At 45.4% G+C, this 13,970-nt stretch overlaps 1 protein-coding gene across 1 annotated transcript in view; it reads right to left on the bottom strand.

The window, feature by feature from the left end:
- LOC115129035 (TSC22 domain family protein 1-like) overlaps positions 1–11,043 on the bottom strand; it is a 111,652-nt gene extending 100,609 nt beyond the window's left edge. The window contains exon 1 of the mRNA XM_029659183.1: positions 7,717–11,043. Within this exon, the coding sequence (XP_029515043.1) occupies positions 7,717–10,352 (2,636 nt within the window). The 5' untranslated portion in view covers positions 10,353–11,043. The remainder of the gene's footprint in view (positions 1–7,716) is intronic.
- Positions 11,044–13,970: the final 2,927 nt, after the last annotated feature.

Here is a 13,970-nt window from a genome sequence, read left to right as displayed (position 1 = left end):
TATTATTATTATTATTATTATTATTATTATTATTATTAATATATATAAATATATATATATATTTTTTTTATATATATTTTTTAAATCCGACGATTAATCGGTATTGGTTTTTTTGGTCCTCCAATAATCGGTATCGGCGTTGAAAAATCATAAATCGGTCGACCTCAACTGTGTAACCTTATATAGACAGGTGTGTGCCTTTCCAAATAATGTCCAATCAACTGAACTTACCACAGGTGGACTCCAATTAAGTTGTAGAAACATCTCAAAGATGATCAATGGAAACAGGACGCACCAGAGTTACATTTCGAGTCTCAAAGCAAAGGGTCTGAATACTTACGGAAATAAGATATTTGTTGTTTTTTTTTATCTAAAAACATGTTTTGTCGTTATGGGGTATTGTGGATATATTTCTGAGAAAAACAAAATGTGGAAAAAGTGGTCAGAAGCCTTGACGTTTTCCACATTTTACGTTACAGCCTTATTCTAAAATGGATTTAAGAAAACTATTGCCTCGGCAATCTACACACAATACCCCTTAAATGAACCTGTCTTTGCTTTTTATACATTTTTGCAAATGTATTTAAAAAACATTTGTCATTATGGGGTATTACGTTATTGATTTTTTTTTATATCCTCATCAATATACACATGCCATTTTGACAAAAAAAATGTTTATACATTTGCAAAAAGGCGTGTGAATACTTTCTGAAGGCATAGGTACCTCAATTATCTCGTACTCCTGCACATCGACTCTGCTATTCGTTATTCACTATGTATTTATTCCTTGTGTCACTTTTTCAAGTATTATTTTTTAAATCTTTACTTTCAACTCTTAAGTAAGCATTTCACTGTTAGTCTACACCCGTTTTTTACGAAGCATGTGACAAAAAAAAGTATTTGATTAAAGGCCTACTCTACACAGCCTATTTCCATAGCCTACTATTAGTAATATAGGCTACAACCTACCTACCATGTATAGAATTAGGTAATAAGGCCTGATAAGAGAGGAAGATCAGGCAAAAATGCAAATCAATGAAAAATTATCCAGTTCTGGGGAAATCAGAGTTGTTTGCCTGTAGCCGGGACCTTGATGATTTTACAACCCATCACACAGCCAGCTAGGCTTCTTGACTGTCACTTGCAGGTCGGCACACACAGACACACACCTCTTTCGTGCCACCGCTCCAAAAGAAGGAAGGCAAATAAAAAAGATTTGGCTCCAAAATAAATTTTGTCATGATTTCTCTAGTCCCGCCCTTAGCATGCGAGCTTGTGCTAGCGGTCCTTTTAAGACGTCTTTTTCTGTTTCGTTTTTAACCAAACAAATATTGGCCAATATAGGGCGATACCTTCATATATCAACATTTTATGGGTACTTAAATCACAATAGGACAAAGTTTGACATGGCCCAACCCTACACTGAGTGAGCATTCATTCCTTCCCGCTGCCTGCGCTGGTTGGTTGTGCTGATTAACTCTGACAGTGGAGCTGCCTGGGCTGTTTAGGCGTGTCACTGACACAGCCAGTCATCATTATCAAACATCATCCTACTGACATCTGTTACAGCAAGCTGTCAAGTACTGAAAAAAACTAGGCCTATACATCTAACCAACATCAATGACCATACTACCCCCATTTGCAGAAAATGTAATTGTATTTGTCAAAAACTCCTGAGGTGACTAAGGCTAAACTCAATACAAGTTAATGTAAAGTTATTAATTATTTAAAGAAGGTAAACAGCTGGTTACGAGGCTAATTCACCAAGACAATCTGCTCATTTGTGAAAAGGGATTTGGGCTGCGAGCTCAAATGCTGCGTTTATTAAAGACTATAATCCACATTATCCTCCTAGATTACACATTCCTCAGAGTACACCATCATGTGACAGGAGTAGCCATCCCTCAGGTCCAATATAGCTACGGCTGGGGAGGTGAGCCGCAGCCCAGGGGTTTCTAACAGTAGCAAAGACCTCCATATGACCACGTCTAGCTGGCTGTAGAATAATCAAAACGATTAAGACAAAGTTGTTGTTGGTCGAAAACCCTGGTTCACTACACTTCTCTACAAAGTTGGTGTGCTCTAAACTGATCACAGAGGTACCATATACCAGAACCTTCACCTAAACTCCGGCTCTAGACAAAGTAAAAAAAGTTTCAGAAAGTTGGTAACCTAAAAGCTGTTAAATTTCAGCTGCAAAGCACATAAAAAAATAATTACGCACTAATCTCAAACACGGACTTCTAAACGTATTAAAGAGTGAAATTCCATTTACTTTCCCTCACACTCATAGCGCTGCCACTGACCAATGGTCAGTTAAATTAAATTCAATTCAATGGTCTTCTAGATAAAGCATGAAAGATTGTCTGCTAGTGTGTAAAGCTTTACATTCAAATCAACAAGTTAACATTACATTATTTAACACAACATAAGTAGCAAGTTTCCGTCCAGTATTGCATCCACCTGCATTATCCTACCTCTATCAGATCAGTAAATGGCTTGTATCAGATCATTTTGGGGCGGCAGGGTAGCCTAGTGGTTAGAGCGTTGGACAAGTAACCGGAAGCTTGCAAGTACAAACCCCCGAGCTGACAAGGTACAAATCTGTCGTTCTGCCCCTGAACAGGCAGTCAACCCACTGTTCCTAGGCAGTCATTGAAAATAAGAATTTGTTCTTAAAACCTCTTGAAGCTAGGGGACACTATTTTCATTTTTGGAAAAATAATGTTCCAAAAGTAAACGGCCTATTTCTCAGGACCAGATGCTAGAATATGCATATAATTGACAGCTTAGGATAGAAAACACTAAAGTTTCAAAAACTGTAAAAATATTGTCTGTGAGTATAACAGAACTGATATTGCATGCGAAAGCCTAAGAAAAATCCAATCAGGAAGTGACTCATGTTTTGAAACCATTGTGTTCCTATGCACCCCTATTGGCCATTGAAAGGGATATCAACCAGATCCCTTTTTCTATGTATTCCCTAAGGTGTCTATAGCACTATGACGTAGTTTCACGCCTTTATGTTGAAGAATGAGCGTAAACGACTACATTGCGTAAGTGGCCAGCTGAGGGCTCTCAGAGTGATTTTTGCGTAAAAGACAGGTAGTCATTTTTCCTCTTGCTCCTAATGAAAAGCCAATTGTCCCGGTTGATATATTATCGAATAGATATTTGAAAAACACCTTGAGGATTGATTATAAAAAACATTTGCCATGTTTCTGTCGATATTATGGATATAATTTGGAAACATTTTTGGCGTTGTCGTGACCGCTATTTCCGGTGGATTTCTCAACATAATGTGACCAACAAACGGAGGTATTTTAGGTATAAAAATAATCTTTATGGAACAAAAGGAACATTTGCTGTCTAACTGGGAGTCTCGTGAGTGAAAACATCCGAAGCTCATCAAAGGTAAATTATTAATTTGATTGCTTTTCTGATTTTCGTGACCAAGCTTCCTGCTGCTAGCTGGACATAATGCTATGCTAGGCTATCGATAAACTTACACAAAACGCTTGTCTTGCTTTGGCTGTAAAGCATAATTTCGAAATCTGAGATGACAGGGTGATTAACAAAAGGCTAAGCTGTGTTTCACTATATTTCACTGGTGATTTCATGAATATGAATATTTTCTAGTAATATTTTTTGACCGTTGCGCTATGCTAATTAGTGTAGTTGATGACAATTCTCCAGGATCCGGGATAGGTAGTTCCAAGAGGTTTTAACTGACTTGCCTAGTTAAATAAAGGTCCAATTTCTTTTTTTTATTAACAATTAAATGTTCATGAACCCTAAACCACCTTTTCCCTGCAGTAAGACATCAAAGTGCTGAGTGTACATGGCAATCCAGCCTCTCCTTGTTTCCTCTCATCTGCACTGATTGGAAAGGGTGAAAACAATATTGTGGTAGCAGAAAGTGGTCTGTGCAGCAGACAAGGATGGATCTGTGCGACATCTGTCAAAAGCTGACACAACTGGGGCACTGAGTATGTGTGTGTGTACGTAAATATATATATCACACACTAAATGCAGTCACTGCAGTCTGAAGTAGTCAAAATGTCACCTCCAGCTGAGCACTGCACTGTCTAGTCTAGTCTACAGTCTGTCTACTGTGAACCATCAGATCCTCCTCTCCACCCTCTCCGAGTTGGGCATCTCCGGCGCGGCCCACGCTTGGATTGCGTCCTACCTGACAGGTCGCTCCTACCAGGTGGCGTGGCGAGAATCTGTCTCCTCACCACGCGCTCTCACCACTGGCGTCCCCCAGGGCTCTGTTCTAGGCCCTCTCCTATTCTCGCTATACACCAAGTCACTTGGCTCTGTCATAACCTCACATGGTCTCTCCTATCATTGCTATGCAGACGACACACAATTAATCTTCTCTTTTCCCCCTTCTGATGACCAGGTGGCGAATCGCATCTCTGCATGTCTGGCAGACATATCAGTGTGGATGACGGATCACCACCTCAAGCTGAACCTCGGCAAGACGGAGCTGCTCTTCCTCCCGGGGAAGGACTGCCCGTTCCATGATCTCGCCATCACGGTTGACAACTCCATTGTGTCCTCCTCCCAGAGCGCTAAGAACCTTGGCGTGATCCTGGACAACACCCTGTCGTTCTCAACTAACATCAAGGCGGTGGCCCGTTCTTGTAGGTTCATGCTCTACAACATCCGCAGAGTACGACCCTGCCTCACACAGGAAGCAGCGCAGGTCCTAATCCAGGCACTTGTCATCTCCCGTCTGGATTACTGCAACTCGCTGTTGGCTGGGCTCCTGCCTGTGCCATAAAACCCCTACAACTCATCCAGAACGCCGCAGCCCGTCTGGTGTTCAACCTTCCCAAGTTCTCTCACGTCACCCCGCTCCTCCGCTCTCTCCACTGGCTTCCAGTTGAAGCTCGCATCCGCTACAAGACCATGGTGCTTGCCTACGGAGCTGTGAGGGGAACGGCACCTCAGTACCTCCAGGCTCTGATCAGGCCCTACACCCAAACAAGGGCACTGCGTTCATCCACCTCTGGCCTGCTCGCCTCCCTACCACTGAGGAAGTACAGTTCCCGCGCAGCCCAGTCAAAACTGTTCGCTGCTCTGGCCCCCCAATGGTGGAACAAACTCCCTCACGACGCCAGGACAGCGGAGTCAATCACCACCTTCCGGAGACACCTGAAACCCCACCTCTTTCAGGAATACCTAGGATAGGATAAAGTAATCCTTCTCACCCTCCCCCCCTTAAAAGATTTAGATGCACTATTGTAAAGTGGCTGTTCCACTGGATGTCTTAAGGTGAATGCACCAATTTGTAAGTCGCTCTGGATAAGAGCGTCTGCTAAATGACTTAAATGTAAATGTAAATGTCTAGTGTCTAAGGTGGAGGAGGGGCAGATTAGCATACAGCTCTCTCAGACAGTGGGTGCGCACACACACTGTTTTGTCTACCATCTCACCAGCAGTCTGGCATCCCATTCACCCACACACGGTGCTGCCGTGGCGACCTGGATTCCCCCAATCCAAACTAGCTCAACCACCACACCACAAGTCCTAGCAACCACAGACACTCAGCAGGTTGCACCATTCCATTAGGAAGTACCCAATGATGTAAAGTGCATTCAGAAAGTATTCAGACCCCTTGACTTATTCCACTTTGTTATGTTACAGCCTTATTCTGAAATGTATTAAAAACATTTTTTCCCCTCAAACTACACACAATACCCCATAATGAGAAAGCGAAAACAGGTTTAGAAAAGTTGGCACATTTATTAAAGATAAAAAAACAAATAACTTTACATAAGTATTCAGACCCTTTGCTGAGAATCAAAATTGAGCTCAGGTGCATCCCGTTTCCATTGATCTTCCTTGAGATGTTTCTACAACTTGAAGTCCACCTTTGGTAAATTAAATTGATTGGACATTATTTGGAAAGGCACACAGCAGTTTATTTAAGGTCCCCCAGTTGACAGTGCATGTCAGAGCAAAAACCAAGGCATGGGGTCGAAAGGAATTGTCCGTAGAGCTCCAAGACAGGATTGTGTCCAGGCACGGATCTGGGGAAGGGTACCAAAAAATGTCTGCAGCATTGAAGGTCCCCAAGAACACAGTAGCCTCCATCGTTCTTAAATGGAAGAAGTTTGGAACCACCAAGACTTTTCCTAGAGCTGGCCGCCAACCATCTCTGCAGCACTCCACCATTCAGGCCATTATGGTAGACCGGCCAGACAGAAGCCATTTCTCAGTAAAAAGGCACATGACAGCCCGCTTGGAGTTTGCCAAAAGGCACCTAATGGTACCTAAGATTCTCTGGACTGATGAAGCCAAGACAATGCCAAACATCACACCTGGAGAAAATCTGGCACCATCCCTACGGTGAAGCATTGTGGTGGTGGCAGCATCATGCTGTGGGGATGTTTTTCAGTGGCAGGGACTGGGAGACTCGTCCGGATCGAGAGAAAGATGAGCGGCGCAAAGTACAGAGATCCTTGATGAAAACCTTCTCCAGAGCACTCAGGATCTCAGACTGGGTGAAGGTTAACCTTCCAACAGGACAACAACCCTAAGCACACAGCCAAGACAACACAGGAGGGGCTTCGGGACAAGTCTCAATGTCCTTGAATGGCCCAGCCAGAGACCTGAAAATAGCTGTGCAGCAACACTCCCCATCCAACCTGACAGAGCTTGAGAAGATCTGCAGAGAGGAATGGGAGAAACTCCCCAAATACAGGTGTGCCAAGCTTGTAGAGTCATTACCAAGAAGTCGAGGCTGTAATCGCTTCCAAAGGTGCTTCAAAGTATTAAGTAAAGGCTCTGAATACTTATGTAAATGTAATATCATTTTCATTTGATTAATTTAATCAATTTTAGAATAAGGCTGTAACGTTAAAAAAAATTGAAAAAGTCAAGGGGTCTGAATACTTTCCGAAAGTACTGTATTTTAACACTAACCCTGGATTGTCAATGCCATGTATTGCCCATTGAGAGGCTTTGAAACCACCTGTCAGCCATATTGACACTCCCCAGTAGGAATGAATGGAATTCTACAGTATTTCAGTTCAACATTTAAAGGACAAAATTACATGTATTTAAGTATTTGTTGTTGTATTGGGGACAGTAACAAAAAAAATAAACCTTTAAGGAAAATTATATTGTATATTTGTGTGTGTTTTATTTGATGTTTAGCTCACATTATATCATTTTAAAGAATGCATTAAGGTGTCTGAAATAGAATACATGTGGCAAAAACTAAAGTAGATAATTGCGCATTTGTCTTTTTTTAATTATTTTTTTACAAACGGTAGGGGAGTGCCAAAATGGAGGCACGTGGCTTCAACACAGCGCCCCCGATCAGTCATCTAGTGTATATATACATAATTGGTAGTACCATGGTTCCCCCGATTCCTCCCTAAAAAGTGCATTCACTGCTACAATGCTAGAATGCAACGTCATGTTCAGAACACTGTGTTTTAAGGCCAACACTGACTAAACATTTCATGGTCTGAATGCCATTCAGCACATCAGAAACAACATTAGGGAACAAACTGTTAGCTGCGGATAAATGAGAAAACATGGGACCATCTCTTTAGTTATATTGTCTGTATCAGCAGGCCTACTACTGTAGTGGATTAGTGGATATGTTTAAGAAATATTGTTCTATACCCCAAAATCAAATCAAGCAATCAATTGATCAAAAACCTATACTAATGGCTTAGATTTGGGACTCACCCATCATCGTCTCCGTCCACAGCTTTGAAGAGTCCGGCAGAAGCGGTTAAGGCACTGACCGCGGTGGCGGCAGGGTTACTTTCAGTCCCCAGCCCTGTGCCTATCTCAGAGCCACCCTCCCCAGCCAGCTTGGGCAGGGCCTGTGCCAGCAAGGCAGACTGGTGCTGGAAGAGCAGGCGCTGGGCATCCTCCAGCTGGGTGGTGGTGAAGGAGGGCAGGCTGGCATACAGGGCGCTGGCCTGGGCAGCCACAGCCTGGGGCATGCTGACCCTGGGTGGCTGGGACTGGAGTTGAGATTGGGCCAGTCCACTGCTGTTCTGGGACTGGGGGTCGTTCTGGGGGTTAGAATGAGGCACAATGGAGGCTAGGCAGCCCTGGTTAGGGGGGACAGGAAGCTGGGTGGCAAGTCCTTGGGCTTGGCCCGGGAGTGATTGCTGCTGTTGTTGATGTTGGTGGTCCAGGGGGAGAGGGTGTCCTTGTGGCTGCTGCCCAAACCCGGGCACTCCTGGGCCCGTCTGAGGCATTAGCCCCGTTCCTGCCACAGAGGCCTGGAGAGAGGTCAGCTGGGGCTGCTGTTGGAGAAGACCCTGGGGTTGGAGCATGGAGCCAACCACCTGCTGCTGCGGGACTCCCATCTGCCCGGGTCCAGGCAGGGCCTGTGGGAGAACAGGTTGGGGTAGGCCTGCCTGGGGATGAGGGTAGTCTGGATGCATACCTCCAACCTGGCTCAGCCTGTGCACTGGGGCTGCATGGGAAGGGACAGAAGGCTGCTGGGGAAGAGCATAGCTCATCTGCTGCTGATGCACCCCCGCTAGTCCCTGAGCTGAGGCTGGGGCTGGGATGGAGGCTGCCTGGGCGTAGGTGAGCGGCTGTTGGGGCATGGGAGTGGTAGGGTGGCCTAGGGTGGTCTTGAGGCCAGCCATGTTGATTGTGGCAGGCTGATGAGCACTGGCGGGGACTGAGGGAGCCACAGTGGTCAGCAGGTGAGGCTGGGACACCCCCATGGGGAGGCTGGGGTGGGAGGTCTGGAAGGCCTTAGGGGGGTTGGAGTAGTCCTGGTAGTGAGACTGAGACTGGAGTAATGGGGTGCCTCCGGCCTCTCCACTGCCAACGTTATCTGTGTAGTGACTCAGTGTGCTGACTATGCTGTTCACTGAACTCCCACTGATGCCCTCTCTCTCCGACCCCCCTGTCACAATCTCAGACCCGCACGGTCGCATGCTCTCCACACCCCATCCACTAGGAAGAGAAACTTCAGAGAAAGAGGGGGCAGGGGCTGAACCTGGGGTCTCCTTGTCATAGTACTCAGTACATGTCCATCTGCCCTTTTTAAAAGGCTCTGAGCTGGAGTCAAGCTTGACCACTCTGAAACGGGAGCTGGTGGTGGCAGGAGCCAGGGTTGGGGCTGGCTGGGAGGAGGGGACTGAGGCCAAAGCCATGCCAGAGCTCTTTCCTGGCTGGGGCATGGCAGCTCCTCCACCCTGGGTGCCACTGGAGGGCCCCAACACCACAGAGGCAGTGGCAGCAGCAGAATTCATAGTGATGCTCGAGTTCACAGTTCCAGAGCTTTGATTTTGTATCAAATTGATATTGGGGTTGGTGTTGCCAAAGCCACTCCCCATCAAACCTCCAACCCCACCACTGCTACTCATCACACTGGGGGGGAAGCCACCACCACTGCTGCTAGCACCCCCCATCACAGGCACATTGGAAGAGATGTACATATCCACAATACTAATATTGCTGGTCAGGGGATTAGCTATGCTAATGGTAGCACCAGCAGTAGAGCCATGCATTCTAGGGAGAGGGACAACTGCTACAGGCTGAGCAGCAACACTGGCAGAACCCACTGAAACATTTTCCAGAAGGACCCCCATGGCAGAAGGCATCTTTGAGCCATCACCAACTCCTCCAGACGTGGGGGTTGAGTGGGGGGCTGAGGAAGGAGGCTGAGCCAGGGCCTGGTGAGGATGATTATGTTGCCCCTGCTGATGGTGGTAGTGGTGATGATGATGGTGGTGGTGCACATTCCCGTTAACCATCCCACCGTGCTGGGGTCCCTGGATTAAGGAGTGGGGGGGCTGGTTGGGGGAGACTGCCCCGGGTGTGACCGCCTCATGGAAGTTATTCAGTGTCTCCTCCGAGGAACTCCTCTCACCCCCAGCCATGTCGTTGGCCTTAGAGAGGGAGACATCCAGGATCTCTGAAGAGGAAAGATCCTCTGTATGAGACTCATCCAGATCATCATAGCTCTCGGTGTCTTCTGCTATGCTGTTGTTGGTGCTCACAGAGATCTGGGCTGGGGTCACGCTAGTGATCTGGAAGCCACTTTTCTTCTTCACCTGTGACCCAGAGGACAGAGCCTGGGGCTGTGGCTGGGAGTGCAGGTTCAGGCTGTGGGGAGGGTGCGGAGGCCCGGGGGAGGATGATCCAACAAGGGGTTGAGACTGCATCAGGAGGGGGGATTGGTAGTCTTCAGCGGGGACGTGGCTGTTGCTAACAGCCGAACTAGCTGGTGTTGACATGGGGCCACTCCCGGCGCCAGTGTTAATGTTACTAACCCTTCTAGGAAAATTCGCCGGGTGCGCCATCTTTCTGACGCTGCCAGAGTCTCCTGCAGAATCAGGATGGTGCATTTTGAAAAATTCCAGGGGGTAGCGGCTAGACTCTGATAGTCTCGTCTAACGTTACAATGTTTTGGGACCGCCGTTTTGACAAAGATTAGGTCAAAAGACTGATATTTAACAATATAATATCAACTGACAATAAATAAATCCGTCTTAAATACAAGGTACGATTATTTAGCTTTTATGGGTATATAAACGTCCCCTCTCGTGACGGAGAATGCTCGCGTTTGACAGTCGATTGGCGAGCAGAAATGCTAACAAGCTAGTTGGCTAACGTCAGCTGATGGGCTTGTTATCCAGTCACATACGCGTATTTTCTCACACACAAGCCAGCATTTCGTCGTTTAATATCTTATCTCAATAGGTAGCTATCTAAAATAAATAGCTATAACAACACAAAGAGAGTATGCAGTACACATCCAAAGCGAGAGCTGAGATAGAAGTGTAACGTTAGCTCGCTCCATCACTATCCACACACTGTGGAGAGTCGCATTATTTAATTTCTCAGAAGCAAAAAATAAATAAACAAGCAATCCTTCACCGACATAAGGTTATCCTTAGGAGAATATATCCACTTAAATGTCTCGCAAAACAGTTTAATCCATTCAGACAAGTCTTTGTTATAATCCAATGTTTGCTGTATCACTCCCTGTTCCAAGAGCCATCTACAGTCAGTCCGCCTTCTTGCACTGTGACTCGAGCTGTCGGAGTGTGACGAGACCGAAGGGGGAGGAGAGAACTTGCTAACATGGCGACCGCGCATGCTCAATGACGCCCAGACTAGCCAGACATAAAGCAGTCTGGGGATAAGAGGGTGGGGGAGAACAGGGGAGAGACAGACAGGCAACTCGCAAAAACTATCTTCAGAAGACCTAGAAGAGATCATGTTCCGGAAAATACCGATGGACACAGACGATGGAACTAAATGACTCTTGCAGAATATTCCCATTATCATTGGGCAACTTTACTGCATACATTTTATGTGGTTAACATAATTTCAAATAGGCTTATGAGATGGATAGGGAAATGTGATATTATCCGTGTCATCATGCCAATCACATTATTTTCATGAACAGTAGACAAGAGTATCAACATGAGGTGAGCAATCACTCAAAGTATATATGTGTTCCATCAGCCATGTATAGTTATGCAGTTATCGTAGGGCCACAGACTTCTGTTTTCCCTTTAATGTCTGACCAAAAGGAAATGTTTTGGTCTGAACAACACAAACAACAAGATCAGTTGTGTTTTTACTGTGAAACAAAAGGCATGCAGAGAGGTACTGGACTATTCTGCAGACAAAATGGAGCTACCAGACACATGTGTTCACTGCATTGAGGATTATTCTACATGCAGGGCTGCAACCTGGTCTCAGAGCATTTCGTATTATTCTGTACCTAAATCCGTGAAATACTATTTCGTATGATATGTTAAGTTTCGTATTGTATGTATTAATTTGTGGATGTCCATCACCCATTACGTATAATATATTACGAATTTGCAAAAGTACTATGTTACAAATTATGAAAACGTATCATATGTTACGAATTCTAGCTAGATTGCTAACGTTAGCTAGGCTAGGGGTTAGGTTTAAGGTTAGAGTTAAGTTTAGGAGATGGGAGGTGGGCAACTGCAGTCCTCGGGGGCCTGATTGGTGTCACACTTTTTCTCCATCCCTAGCAAACACAGCTGATTAATCAAATTGCATTCTAAACTGAAGATGATTAGGTGATTATTGGAGTCAGGTGTGTTAGCTGGGGCAAAACTGTGACACCAATCAGGCCCTCAAGGACTGGAATTCCCCACCCCTGGGTTAAAGGGTTAAGGTTAGGGGAAGGGTTAGCTAAAAGGGTTAAGGTTCGCTAACATGTAGTTGCAACGTCGCAAAAAAGTAATAAGTAATAGAAAAGTTGCTAATTAGCTAAAATGCTAAATTTGTCCGTGATGAGACTCACACTTGTAACCATCTCTTGTTTTCTTATATATATATATTTTTTTTAAATGTAACCTTTATTTAACTAGGCAAGTCAGTTAAGAATACATTCTTATTTACAATGACAGCCTTCCCTGGCCAATGCTGGGCCAATTGTGCGCCGCCCCATGGGACTCCCAACCACGGCCGGATGTGATACAGCTTGGATTCGAACCAGGGACTGTAGTGATGCCTCTTGCACTGAGATGCAGTGCCTTAGACCGCTACGCCACTCGGGAGCCCAGCGGGAGCTTATATAACAAAACCAAATGTAACATATTCTAATTTGACCATCTCGGATTTACTATGTTACGTCTAGTCTATGAGACCAGGCTGAGGTATTGTGTGTATTGTGTTGGTACTCCAGGCCAACAAACCCTCCCATTTCCAGGAAGTGTGTTCTGGTTGTGTGTGTGTGTGTGTGTGTGTGTGTGTGTGTGTGTGTGTGTGTGTGTGTGCCTCAACCTCCATGCGTTCCTGTGCTTTCTGCTTTATCAGAACAGACCCACCTGTTGTTGTGAATGTCTTCGTGAATAACAGCAGATAGTCTGATCCCATCTGGATGTGCTTTGTTTGGCCAACCCCTCTGACTATTGTTTCGTCAAGACATTCTCCTCTCCTCCTATTCCCTCTCCTCTCCTCCTCCTATTCTCTTTCCTCCTCCTATCCCTAACTCCTTGACTCAGTCACAGCCACCAACTAGTTAATTAAAACACCAGAAGGCCTTTCGGATTGTTACACTGTGAGATGCTTTATGGAGTATATGAGAGAGTTGTCGAGAGAGAGATACTGTATGTGTTTGGAGGGGGGAGAAGAGAGAGGAAGATTTAAGTGAGTGAATGAAATAATGAGAGAATCAGAGAAATGCGATATGGGGGAGATAGTGAGACAGAGACAAAGAGAGAGAACATGTGCCCATTGTGGGTGACTGGCAGGCAGGCAACAGCAGGCTATGACCAAACCGTGCAGGCAGACAGACTGTGTCCATACAAATGACGGAGGGAGAGAGAGCCAGTGAGAGGCGAGTGCAATGTAAGCGTCTGGTGCAGTCAGCAGCTTTAAATCACACTGGCACTTCACAACAAAACACACTGAGCACTATTGTCCTGCCCTAACAATAATGCTCAATGTATACACCTGGCACGGCTTTCATTTTGTAAACACTAATTTCTCTGATAGGAATGACAAAGGTGTTCCTGTACTGTACATGTATGATCTCTCTGTGATGTATTACTCAACATGCAACACAACAGTAGGTCTACTGTAAATTGGGCACCTCTGTAACCCAGGTTTTTAACCTTCGCAGGACAGTCAGTCAATCAACACGTTGCTGGACACAATAAATAACACCTCAATGTGTTCAAAGGCAAACCAATAGGCTATACTGCATTTCACAGCTCTTGATATTAGGGAGGCTGTTGTGGATGTAGTTCAGTTCAGCATACTGGTGAACAGAAGAGGAATTTCTGAAACAACAGGGGCTTAGGGTTGGGAGAAGAGCGGGCAATGCCCAGTGATATGGTCTAGAGTGCCAGTCCCAGTCCCTCTGTCTGGACCTTGTGTCCACTCAACCTCCCGTTTATGTGTGTGTGTGTGTGTGTGTCTGTGTGTGTGTGTGTGAGTGTGTGTGTGTGTGTGTGTGAGAGTGAGAGAGA

This window comes from Oncorhynchus nerka, linkage group LG1 (genome assembly GCF_034236695.1).
Source record: "Oncorhynchus nerka isolate Pitt River linkage group LG1, Oner_Uvic_2.0, whole genome shotgun sequence".
Classification (NCBI taxonomy): domain Eukaryota; kingdom Metazoa; phylum Chordata; class Actinopteri; order Salmoniformes; family Salmonidae; genus Oncorhynchus; species Oncorhynchus nerka.
The sequence above is the reverse complement of the archived record's forward strand: the minus strand, read 5'-3'. Positions and strand labels throughout refer to the sequence as shown.